Below are 12,370 nucleotides of genomic sequence, written 5' to 3' on the forward strand. Positions count from 1 at the left end.
GCATGTATTAAGTAATGTTATGTTTTATGTGGAATGGCAGTGTTAATTTACATGCTCTTTGAATAGTTGGTAATGACAGGACTAAAGTTATTTGGACCTAACATGTAATGTAATGAATTATTAATTTAACTTATTTTAATTTTTAATGTTTAATATGTTTATGTCACAGTTTTTCTTCTTTTTCTTCTTTGGGCTAACAATCTAACAGGAAATTATATATATATATATATATATCCATTTTAAAAAAATTATTATTTGACACAATTTCCTGTAATTTGTGTGCAATTATTTGAAAAATACCCTGGCTGCAATTACATTTTTTCAACTTTATATTTAAGCTTGTAACAGATATTTAAACCAGTATAAGCAACATAATGAAGTAAATGCAGAATAAACACAAAGAATGTATGCTTAAATTCAAAGAGATTTTTTAATAGTTTTTGTCAATCTTTAACACAGATTCTCTTCTGTGACATACAACTAAAAAAAAAATCTTCAAAGTCATCAACAGTGAATCACATTAAAGAAGTCTTTCTAGTATCTGCTGATAGGAAATAATACTGAACCCAGGCCTAAAGGTTAAAGTGCTAGCACAATACCACAACAATAAATGCCATTAAAATAAGACTTTAGCTTAAATAATAATAATAATTTCTTATAGAATCTAACGATAGAAATGTAAATAACAAAATGTGTAACATCTTAATGCATAATTTCAAAAGGGTGCACAAAAGTCAATATTTAAAACACAAAAAGACACAGCTGAAAACCCAGAGTGGTGAACATTATTCTCTCCAAAGCAGCAATTTGGCTTAGTCCTTTACACTCAGCCAGTTATTGAGGCAGACTATTTTGTTTACATCATCTGAGGACAAAGAAGCACTTCTCTTTTGAATGATGTGACCTGAGAGTGAGAATAATCTCTCACAAGGCACTGTGGTTGCAGGGGTTGACAGGTATTTGCATGCAATAGGTGCCAGCCTGGCATGTGCTCCTTCTCTCTTTAACCACCACTGTAGTGGACACTCCTCTATGTCTATTTTGGGCTCTGCTTTGTACCGATCCAGACAGCGGTCTATAGAGTCTTCCTCTTCCTCTGAATCTGAATCTGAAGAACCCAGCAAGCAGATGGCGATCTTTCTCTTTTTTGGTGATGGTTCCTCTGTTGTCTGAGCAGATGGTTGGTGTGCATGAGTCTCTGCCATCACAAGGTCATGTAATGAAGCCCACACCTCTCTTCTTTCATCTTTGGAAACACACTTAAGGTCTTTAAACCTGGGATCAAGGGCAGTAGCGATCTTCAGCCATGTCAGATTGATGCTGTCCCTCCGCTGAGCTAGGTCTGTGGTAAAAACCTTCTTAAACCTCAAAACGTAGACTGGGTCATCATCTGAGAGCTCCATAACCCTGAACAAATAACACAAGGCTGGCAACACCACAGAGCAGGAGACATACCACTTCCCCCCCAGAAGTTCGGTCACATATCTGCAATAGAAAGAACAAAAGTTGTAAACAAGCCTGTATTTTTATATTAATCACACAGAGACAAACTCACAGAGGGGGAGGGGGAGAACATACTTGAAGACAGAGCTAGAACACAGAACACAAAGGTAGACGCCCACACACACATGATAAACAAAATGATTTACCTGCAAGGTTCAAGTAGTTCCTCCAGCTTTTGCAGTATGTCAAACTCCTGGTCCGTCAACATAGACACCATGCTGTTTTGCTGAGCCAGGATGGTGGTCAGCACAGATTTGTTTCTCTGGATCCGCTTGATCATCTCTAGGGTGGAGTTCCATCTTGTTGGAACGTCCCGAACAAGTGGTTCTGTTTTTTGTCCATGTGCAACTTGCTGTTCTTTTAATTCCTGAGCGTTCGCTGGACTCTGCTTAAAATGTCCAACAACCTTGCGACATTTGGCCAGAACCTTTTCAAATTCACTGTCGTTAAGAGAAACTGTGATCGTTCTTTGCAGAATGTGGGCCGTGCAGGGCATGTGTTCAAATGGAAGTAGTCTGGCGGCTGCAACCATGTTACGAGCACTGTCGGTGCCAAACGTGGTTAACTTGTCCTTAATTTTCCATTCGTTTGCAACACTGAGAAAATGGTCAGCACACGCCTCAGCACACTGTCGCGCTTCAGTTTTACTCACTGTTAGTGCAAACGATTGTAGTGTCCAGTCGTTATCAATAAAATGCGCTGTGACGCCCAAGTAGTTATCGTTGTTCACCGAAGTCCAGTGATCTCCTGTGAGAGCGACATTCCTTACTTGCACAAGCTTGCTGGACCGCTGATCCCTCTGGTCCTCATACAAAGTGTGCAGTCTCGACACAATGGTTCCTCTCGAGGGAAGATTATAACACACGTCTCCTGATGCAACGCGAATGACTTCTCTCAGTCCATCATCTTCTACTATGCTAACTGGTCGGCAGTTTTTAGCTATCCAAACAACCAAAGAATTGGTTAGCTTTTCACTCACATGTTTTGTTATCCGTCCACGAGCACCATAATCCTGAGGCGTAGATTGGCAAGGTCCCGTAGAGGTGGATTCAGCTGAGTGTTTTGCTCTCAGGTGATAGCACAGAGACGAATTGCTTCTGTGGTACCTGAATTCAGCTTTGCAAATTGTGCACGTTACTCTCGTTTTGTCCAACAAGCCGTTAGGCAACTTCTTAAAGTAAAACTTCCCCCCCAAAAGCCCGTCCTTATCCATTGTTGCGTGTGTTAGCTTATAATAGCATGGTAACACTTCTTCTTCGTCTAATTATTTCCGGCAGGCCAAACGCCAGCATAGCACAATGCTGCCCCCTCCTTCAGAGCTGCCAATGAGTTAAAAGGTCTTGTATTACAGGAAATTTAAAAAAAAAAAAAAAAAACTGCGTTATTTTTTTTTAACGCGTTAAACATTTCACATTAATCTCAAAAAATTAACTCGTTAATTTTGACAGCACTAATATGTATAGGTAATCTTCTGTATATGAGCATATGTCCTAGAGTGGGTTTCATTAAGATTCTATAGAAGTATTTTGTGTGCCCAATCAATTTTCAGGCAGACAAACAGTGATAAAGTTGTACATTTCCAAAACACCAGGCTGATTACTTTTAACAGTATGACGACGATATTGTGGCGTGTTTTTAATCATAGTGTTTTTAACACTGTGATGCTTCTAGTGCTTTTGCAAGCATGATTATTTGTCATGTTAACTGTATTACAAGTCCAGAAATTAGCTGTTGTATGTTGAATATTTTTGAATATTTCTGTATGCTGTATTTCTGTATTTCTGATATACTTTAGTTCTGAAAGAGGCAAAGGAAAGACATGCAATAGAAGAAGTTAAAGAAGGCATTATTAAAGGTACATTTTTTGAAACTGTGCATGTTCTTGATTTTTCTCAGCTTATTTTTTTTTCTAATATTAAATTGTAAATATTTGTGCCAATTTGCCATGGATAATCTTATGAGGATGCATTGCTGCTTACAGATCTCAAAGCTGCAGCACCTGAGATGGAGAAGAAAAAAGATAAGGAAGCCAAAGAGTTTGAAACTGTAGAGATAAAACCAAAAGAAGTAAAACTAAAGGAGAAGCCCAAAGTTGACACAAAACCTCTTAAACTGAAACAAAAGAAGCCCAAAGGTAATCACGTTATATTTTGAAATTAGAAAATACTGTTCAGAAGTATAAATAGACTTACAAAATATGAAAAATAAATATGAAATATATACAACCACAAATATAAACCAGTAACTTCTCCACACAAAGGGCACATGATATCCCTTTATTCCCTACATAATATAATAAACTGACACCTAAATTGTTGCTTTTAGAAGAAGAGCCGGTAAAGAAGCTGCTCAGAAAAGATGTAAAAGAACTGCCCACAGAAAAGAAAAAGGTCATCAAACCTAAAGATGAGAGGGAAGTGAAAAAACCTCCCAAAGGAAAGGAAGAGGCGAAGAAACCAATTCACGCAGAGGTCAAAGCAACAAAACCACCTAAGAAGGAAAAAGATCTCAAGAAGATTTCCAAAGAAAGGAAGAGGGTGATGAAACCAGTGACAGAAGAGGAAGTCAAGAAACCTCCCAAAGAAGAAAAAGAAATCAAGAAAACACCTAAAAAAGAGAAAGAAGTAATTAAAGCTACCAGAGAAGTTAAAGAGGAAAAGGAACCAATAAGACAAATAAAGGAACTCAAGAAACCACCCAAAGAAGAGAAAAAGGTCAGAATACTAGCAAAAATAGAGACAGAAGTAACCCAACCTCCTAAAGATGAGAAGAAACCACCTACAGTAAAGACAGAACTTAAGAAACTTCCTAAACAACTTCCCAAAGAAAAGAAGGAAAGGAAGCCTCTTAAAGAAGAGAAAAAATCTCCCAAACAAGAGAAAAAAGTTAAGAAACCTGAACCTGTCAAAGAAGAGAAGGAAGAGAAAAAACCTCTCAAAAAAGAGAAGGAACCTCTTAAAGAGGAGAAACATGAGATGGAACATTTCAAAAAAGAGAAGGAAGAGGAGAAACATCTTAAGAAAGAGAAGAAAGAGGACAAACCTCTCAAAAAAGAGAAGAAAGAGGAGAAACCTCTCAAAGAAGAAAAGGAGGAGAAAAAAACTCCCAAAAAAGAGAAACCTGAGAAGGAACATCTCAGAAAAGAGAAGGAAGAGGAGAAACCTCTTAAGGAAGAGAAACCTGAGAAAGAGCATCTCAAAAAAGAGAAGAAAGACAAGAAACCTCTTAAGGAAGAAAGGGAAGAGAAGAAACCTCTTAAGGAAGACAAACCTGAGAAGGAACATCTCAAAAAAGAGAAGGAAGAGAAGAAACATCTCAAAAAAGAGAAGGAAGAGGAGAAACCTCTTAAGGAAGAAAGGGAAGAGGAGAAACCAGTGAAAAAAGAGACAAAAGAGGAGAAACCTCTCAAAAAAGAGAAGGAAAAAGAGAAACATCTTAAGGAAGACAAACCTGAGAAGAAACCTCTCAAAAAGGAGAAGGAAGAGAAGAAACTTCTTAAGGAAGAAAGGGAAGAGAAGAAACCAGTGAAAAAAGAGACAAAAGAGGAGAAACCTGTTAAGGAAGAGAAACCTGAAACGGAACATCTCAAAAAAGAGAAGGAAGAGGAGAAACCTCTTAAAGAAGAAAAAGAGGAGAAGAAACATCTCAAAAAGGAGAAGGAAGAGGAGAAACCTCTTAAGGAAGAGAAACCTGAGAAGGAACCTCTCAAAAAAGAGAAGGAAGAGAAGAAACCTCTTAAAGAAGAAAAAGAAGAGAAGAAACATCTTAAAAAAGAGAAGGAAGAGAAGAAACCTCTTAAGGAAGAGAAACCAGAGAAGAAACATCTTAAAGAAGAAAGGGAAGAGAAGAAACCTCTCAAAAAGGAGAAGGAAGTGGAGAAACCTCTTAAGGAAGAAAAAGAAGAGAAGAAACCTCTCAAAAAAGAGAAGGAAGAGAAGAAACCTCTTAAGGAAGAAAAGGAAGAGAAGAAACCTCTCAAAAAGGAGAAGGAAGAGGAGAAACCTCTTAAGGAAGAGAAACCTGAGAAGGAACATCTCAAAAAAGAGAAGGAAGAGAAGAAATCTCTTAAAGAAGAAAAAGAGGAGAAGAAACATCTCAAAAAAGAGAAGGAAGAGGAGAAACCTCTTAAGGAAGAGAAACCTGAGAAGGAACATCTCAAAAAAGAGAAGGAAGAGAAGAAACCTCTTAAAGAAGAAAAGGAAGATAAGAAACCTCTTAAAAAAGAGAAGCAAGAGAAGAAACCTCTTAAGAAAGAGAAACCAGAGAAGAAACATCTTAAAGAAGAAAAGGAAGAGAAGAAACCTCTCAAAAAGGAGAAGGAAGAGGAGAAACCTCTTAAGCAAGAGAAACCTGAGAAGGAACATCTTAAAAAAGAGAAGGAAGAGAAGAAACCTCTTAAGGAAGAAAGGGAAGAGAAGAAACCAGTGAAAAAAGAGACAAAAGAGATGAAACATCTCAAAAAAGAGAAGGAAAAAGAGAAACATCTTAAGGAAGACAAACCTGAGAAGGAACATCTCAAAAAAGAGAAGGAAGAGAAGAAACCTCTTAAGGAAGAAAAGGAAGAGAAGAAACCTCTCAAAAAGGAGAAGGAAGAGAAGAAACCTGTTAAGGAAGAGAAACCTGAGACGGAACATCTCAAAAAAGAGAAGGAAGAGAAGAAACCTCTTAAAGAAGAAAAGGAAGAGAAGAAACATCTCAAAAAGGAGAAGGAAGAGGAGAAACCTCTTAAAGAAGAAAAGGAAGAGAAGAAACATCTCAAAAAGGAGAAGGAAGAGGAGAAACCTCTTAAGGAAGAAAAAGAAGAGGAGAAACCTCTCAAAAAGGAGAAGGAAGAGAAGAAACCTCTTAAGGAAGAGAAACCTGAGACGGAACATCTCAAAAAAGAGAAGGAAGAGAAGAAACCTCTTAAAGAAGAAAAGGAAGATAAGAAACATCTTAAAAAAGAGAAGGAAGAGAAGAAACCTCTTGAGCAAGAGAAACCAGAGAAGAAACCTCTTAAAGAAGAAAAGGAAGAGAAGAAACCTCTCAAAAAGGAGAAGGAAGAGGAGAAACCTGTTAAGGAAGAGAAACCTGAGAAGAAACCTCTTAAAAAAGAGAAGGAAGAGAAGAAACCTCTTAAGGAAGAGAAACCTGAGACGGAACATCTCAAAAAAGAGAAGGAAGAGAAGAAACCTCTTAAAGAAGAAAAGGAAGATAAGAAACATCTTAAAAAGGAGAAGGAAGAGAAGAAACCTCTTGAGCAAGAGAAACCAGAGAAGAAACCTCTTAAAGAAGAAAAGGAAGAGAAGAAACCTCTCAAAAAGGAGAAGGAAGAGGAGAAACCTGTTAAGGAAGAGAAACCTGAGAAGAAACCTCTTAAAGAAGAGAAGGAAGAGAAGAAACCTCTTAAAGAAGAAAAGGAAGATAAGAAACATCTTAAAAAAGAGAAGGAAGAGAAGAAACCTCTTAAAGAAGAGAAGGAAGAGAAGAAACCTCTTAAAGAAGAAAAAGCTAAGAAGGAACATCTCAAAAAGGAGAAGAAACCTATAATAAAACCCATTGAAGAAAAAGAAATTAGCCATCCTTCAAAAGAGAAGAAACTACCTGAGAAAGAAGTCAAGGGACTGCCCAAAGACATTAGGAAACCATTTGAAGAAGAAAAGGAACCTCCTAAAGAAGAGATAGAAATTGGGAAATCTCCTAAAGAAGAAAAAGTAGAGGTGCCTCCCAAAAAAGAGAAAGAAGCAAAGAAACCCTCTAAGGCTAAAACACCAAATATAGAGGAGAAAAAAGTCACCCAGCCTCCAAAAGTAGAAAAAGAGGAAAAGAAACCACCTCTAAAAGAAGAAGAGGCAAAAACTCCTAAAGAAGAGAAAGAAGTTAAGAAATCTAAGGAAGTATCAAAACCTTCCGAAGATGAGAAGGAGAAGAAACAACCAAGAGAGGAGAAACATATCAAAGAACAAAAGAAATCCCTTAAAGATGAGAAAGCAGAGAAAAAATTACACAAAGAAGAGGCAGTCTTAAAACCATCTAAGGAAGAGATGGTTGAGAAAGTAGAGAAGGAGGTGAAGACCACAGAACCAAAAGAAGTAACAAAATCTCCAAAGGAAAAGAAAGAAGTGAAAAAACCCTCAAAGGATGACAAAGAAGAAATAAAACCATCCATGGAGGAGAAAGAAATTAAACCTATAAGAGAACAAAAGGAAAAAGAAGTTAAGGAACAATCTAAAGATGAGGTTCCATCTAAGGAAGCAAGGGGAGAAATACTTCATCCAAGGAAAGAAAAGGAATCAAGAAAGCCTTTGAAAGAAACAAAAGATCAAGAAAAACCATCCAAAGATGCTGAGCAAGTAAAGAAGATTTCAGAAGAGCCAGAAAAGATCCCCAAAGAGAAGAAACCACCAGCAGAAATTTCTAAAGAGGTGAAAGGGGACATAAAGAAAAAGAGACCTTCTAAAGAAAGGGCAGTACCAAAGGAGTCAGCAAAGGAAAAACAAGTAGTTAAAGAACCAACAAAACATTCTAGAGAGGATGAAAAAGAACCAAAGAAGCCTATCAAAGAAGAAAGAGAACTGAAGAAGCTCCCCAAAGAACCTGTCCAAAAGAAACCTTCCAAAGAAAAGAAAGAGGAGATTCATAAAATAGAAAAAGAAGTTAAAAAGCCTTCCAAAGAGGAGAAAGAAATCAAGACTCCCAAAGAAGACAAAGAACCTGTGAAGAAAAGAGTCACAAAGACAGGTACATGTATGCTAACCGTACAGAGTTTTTATTTTCATAATGTAAAAATCCACAACACTATTTCCTCTGATTGGCTGCCCCTCAGAAACGAAAGATTTGAACAGCGAGCAAGAGGGAGTGTATTAAGGATATCATGTCTCTATCGAAGAAAAAGAAAAAACTCATTAGACTCATTACAATAAATGTGTTTGAAACATTGTTGTTTGTTGTTTTGGATGAATGACGTCGACCCATAAGAAAAATAGTGATGTATAGTTTTTTATAACAATATAATATTTAGACGCTTTTATTTTGTGGAGAATATAATTAATCCATTTTCTAAAAATGTCTGAAGCAGCTTTTCCTTTTTACTTTAGAGCCCAAAAAACCTGTAAGAGGAATTAAAATTGTCAAGAAGGAGGTTGCATCTGTTCTTAAGAAGGAACATCTCAATGTTACAAAAGCAGGTGAGACTATGGTGGACTATTGGTTAATATAATGTAAGGCATGAATCACCGCATTTTCTCGTTTTGTCTGCAATGTGCAAGCTAAAGCTATTCTGATGGTTAAAGATATAATGCCTCATTGATCTTTCAAGTCATTCAAGAAATACATTTAAGCATGTTCTAATACGTACTTTGTTTGCTGACACTGACAGTGTAATGCCTAATGAGATAAGATTTTCATGCGGAATATAAAAAAATCAAGCTAAATTTTTAATTCATAAGCAACAATCTATAGATATCAGTGTCTTATTTTCCACTAGAAGCAGCTCCCAAGGAGCCTAAGAAGGAGCCAGCGCTAAAAGTAAAGCCTACACCTGTAAAACCAGGTAATGCAAATATGTTGATGGAGTTGAAACACTGAAAATTAAACTCAATCAATGCCCCAAATCTAAACATATTCTCATATTAGAGCGTAAAGGTAGCACTAGTAAATAAAAGAGGTAATGCTGTATTACAGTCTCTGCAGTACTTTACTGATATTTTATTTGCCTGTTGCTCAGTTTAATAAATTATATGGAGCAGTATACTTAATTACTAGCAAATTACATATTCTTATCAATCCCTGTGTTATTTTCTGTTTTTAGATGCTGAAGTTACAAAAGAAAGAGTAAAACAAGCTCCTTCAGAGAAGGGTAAATATACTTACCTTTATGACAGTGTCAAGACTTAAAGGCAGAAGAGTCACAGGTCTATGGAATTAAGTGGACACTACTACTGACACCTCCACTCTTATGGAGAATGTTCCTGTGCATCCGTTTTATGGATATCACTAATATTTACATTCCAGATGTTTTAAAATCTGAACTGTAAAAATAACCAATCAAAGTCAGAGTTATGGTAACTTTATGCACTTGTGTTGTGTCACAGAAGCACCAAAGAAAAAGGCTAAAGCACCTCCTGCAAAGAAAGGTAACATTCACATATTACATTGATAATCTTCTGATCACCAAATGACAAAATGATTGATACTGAGGGAGTTGCACTATCCTGCTGTTGAAAAAAAATCGTATTTTTCATATACAGAAGCTGTTGCTCCAAAAGAAAAGCCCAAACCAGCGATCTTGGCAAAAGGTGCATATTTTGATGCACAAAGAAACACCAACTTAACTATACAGGCTGCATGCAAATCTCACAAATGTTTTTTTTTTCTTGACAGAACAAGAAGGTACTGCTAGAAATGCCTCACAGGTGAAAGAGAGGGTTAAAATTGTGCCTATGAAGAAAGGTAATCTACTTTTATTTTATGTTACATTGATTTCAGATTTTTGAATTCCACTGTTCCTAATGATATTCTCCGTAACCTGATGTCTGTTCTTTGTTCATCAGTGGTCAAGATGCCAAAAGAGAAAGTCAGAGCTGTCTCTGCAAAGACAAGTACGTACAGTATATCATGTCAATGTCAAAGATCAGAATTTTAATAACATGAAAGAAGTTTGAATTTCATACTGAACATCACGTTCTGTGTTTTTAACATCAGCTGAGGTTTCAAAACAGAAGCTCAAGCCAGTTCTAACCAAGAAAGGTAAGAAACAGTTATCACTGAGTTTCAGTATTGTCCTGTCTTCCTCCCCTGAGCCTGGTCCTGCTGGAGATTTCATCCTCTTAAAAGCAAGTTTTTCCTTCCCACTGTCGCCAAAGCACTTGCTCAATGGGGGTCATCATATTGTTAGGGTTTTTTTTCTTTGTATTATTGTTGGGTCTTTACCTTACAGTATAAAGCACTCTGATTCAACTTTTCTTGTGATTTGGGGCTGTATTAATTAAACTGAACTGAATTATTCTGTGTAACGCTGAACCTAAAATTTCTTTACTTAGAGCCAGCTCCAGTTAAGACAAAACCAGCCCCAGCTAAAGGTAAGCTGATGCTAACCTTTCCTTTAAATAGTTTTTAAAAAGTAATCAAGCTTTTGATTTTCACACTCTTTTCTCTGTTACAGAGGCAGAAGCACCACACAAAAATGTTACGCTAACAAAGGAGAAGGTGAAGGTGGTGCCACTGAAGAAAGGTGCATCTCTTTGTTTAAGCAGCTGTTCTTGTGTGTTCACCACCATGCACTGTTATTATGCTAATTTTTTTAAAATATATATTTTTAAAATTATTGAATACTTTCTGACTGTTTCCAAACTCAACCTGGCAACTTTTTTCCTCTCTGTTAGTGCCGGCAACTCCGAAAGTAAGAGCCAAACCAGAACCAACCAAAAAAGGTAGAAATAGTGACTGAACCTTTCACTAGTCAAATACTATCTACCAATATTAATACTAATTCTAATACATAGATTTAGATTTTAATAATGTTTTTGAATGTGAACTTTTTGTATTTCTATGCATGTTTTTGTATTTTTTATACAGCATCATAGTTTGGAATAATCAGCTGTGACTGTTATAATAGAAATCAGATTATTGTCCTCTGCAGTAAACTGGACCTTATATTTTCTGTTGCTATTATTTGTTTAGAAGCCGAGGTTCTTAAGAAGAAGAAAGCTGAGCCAGTGACTCCCAAAGAAGGTATCCTTTTAGCTTTTCACCTCTTTCACAGATCTTATCTTTCCTTTAATTATCTAACATGTAGAACAGCAGTATTTCAGTGGTTTCTCACCTTTTTATAAATATAATTCAAGTTAATTGGAGCATTTATTATTCTAGCAGCTGTTATCAAGACAAAACCATCACCTGCTAAAAAGAAGAAAGGTATACAGCAGAATCGTGTGTTGTTTTGCTGTAGAAACATCACACGCAGCACTGTGCTGATATTAATCCAGTCACATTCAAGCCACGTCACATCACGACTGATTCGCTGACATGTAGCTGCTGATGATTTGCTTCGCTGCCACGTGATAATGACCCAACTAAAAATGCTCAAAGTATCATAATCTGCTTTTATTTTGCTTAAATTATTATGTTACTGCTGAGTTTTGTCCTTTTCAATTTGGTCATTTTCATGTTTCAGCATTCATCAATACATGCTTGATTGACATACTAAGTATGAATGCTGTTTCACAGTGTCTTATTTTCTGCAAGACTGAACCTAAAATTTCTTTACTTAGAGCCAGCTCCCATTAAGACAAAACCAGCCCCAGCTAAAGGTAAGAGCAGACTTTATTTTGGTAATCATAATTTTAAAATGTACTCAAGCTTTTGATTTTCACACTCTTTTCTCTGTTACAGAGGTAGAAGCACCACACAAAAATGTTACTCTAACAAAGGAGAAGGTGAAGGTGGTGCCACTGAAGAAAGGTGCATCTCTTTGTTTAAGCAGCTGTTCTTGTGTGTTTTTATACTAAGTTCAGAATGCTTTCTCAATGTTTCCAAACTCAAACATTTTTCCCCATCTTAGTGCCTTTGACACTGAAAGAGAGAGTTAAACCAGAACCAACCAAAAAAGGTAGAAACATTCATATATGAGAACATTTTGTATTCAATTTTAATTATTTATCTACAGTACTGTGCAAAAGTGTTAAGCCGCCACTCATTTCTATATATTTTGCTTCCAAAGAACCAGACTTTTATGGAACTTTTTAAAGTCCCGTGTCTTTTCCCCTCACCCCCAACCGGTCAAAGGGGATGACCACCCCTCCCCGAGCCTGGTTCTGCTGGAGGTTTCTTCCTGTTAAAAGGGTTTTTTTTCCTTCCCACTGTCACCAAAGTGCTTGCTCATAGGGGG

General features: G+C 36.7%; 2 protein-coding genes and 1 long non-coding RNA gene across 3 annotated transcripts; 2 read left to right on the forward strand and 1 right to left on the reverse strand.

Moving 5' to 3' along the window:
* Positions 1–448: 448 nt before the first annotated feature.
* Positions 449–2,758, reverse strand: LOC134645122 (E3 SUMO-protein ligase ZBED1-like). Its single transcript, XM_063498414.1, has 2 exons — positions 1,650–2,758; positions 449–1,485 (listed from the first exon to the last, which is right to left on the reverse strand). Exons 1-2 carry the CDS (start codon positions 2,714–2,716, stop codon positions 813–815), a joined length of 1,740 nt encoding a protein of 579 aa, XP_063354484.1. The 5' UTR covers positions 2,717–2,758; the 3' UTR covers positions 449–812.
* A 749-nt stretch (positions 2,759–3,507) lies between these two features.
* Positions 3,508–6,191, forward strand: LOC134644647 (neurofilament heavy polypeptide-like; the record flags this gene model as incomplete). Its single annotated transcript, XM_065472083.1, has 3 exons — positions 3,508–3,637; positions 3,829–5,027; positions 5,532–6,191. Coding segments are annotated over exons 1-3 (1,989 nt in total), but the record flags the coding sequence as incomplete, so codon positions are not given.
* Positions 6,192–9,290: 3,099 nt separating this feature from the next.
* LOC134646199 (uncharacterized) lies at positions 9,291–9,779 on the forward strand. The gene is made up of 3 exons (XR_010096621.1): positions 9,291–9,340; positions 9,576–9,617; positions 9,732–9,779. It is a non-coding gene; the product is annotated as an uncharacterized LOC134646199 (long non-coding RNA).
* The last annotated feature ends 2,591 nt before the right edge of the window (positions 9,780–12,370 follow it).

This window comes from Pelmatolapia mariae, linkage group LG16_19, assembly GCF_036321145.2.
Source record: "Pelmatolapia mariae isolate MD_Pm_ZW linkage group LG16_19, Pm_UMD_F_2, whole genome shotgun sequence".
NCBI lineage: Eukaryota > Metazoa > Chordata > Actinopteri > Cichliformes > Cichlidae > Pelmatolapia > Pelmatolapia mariae.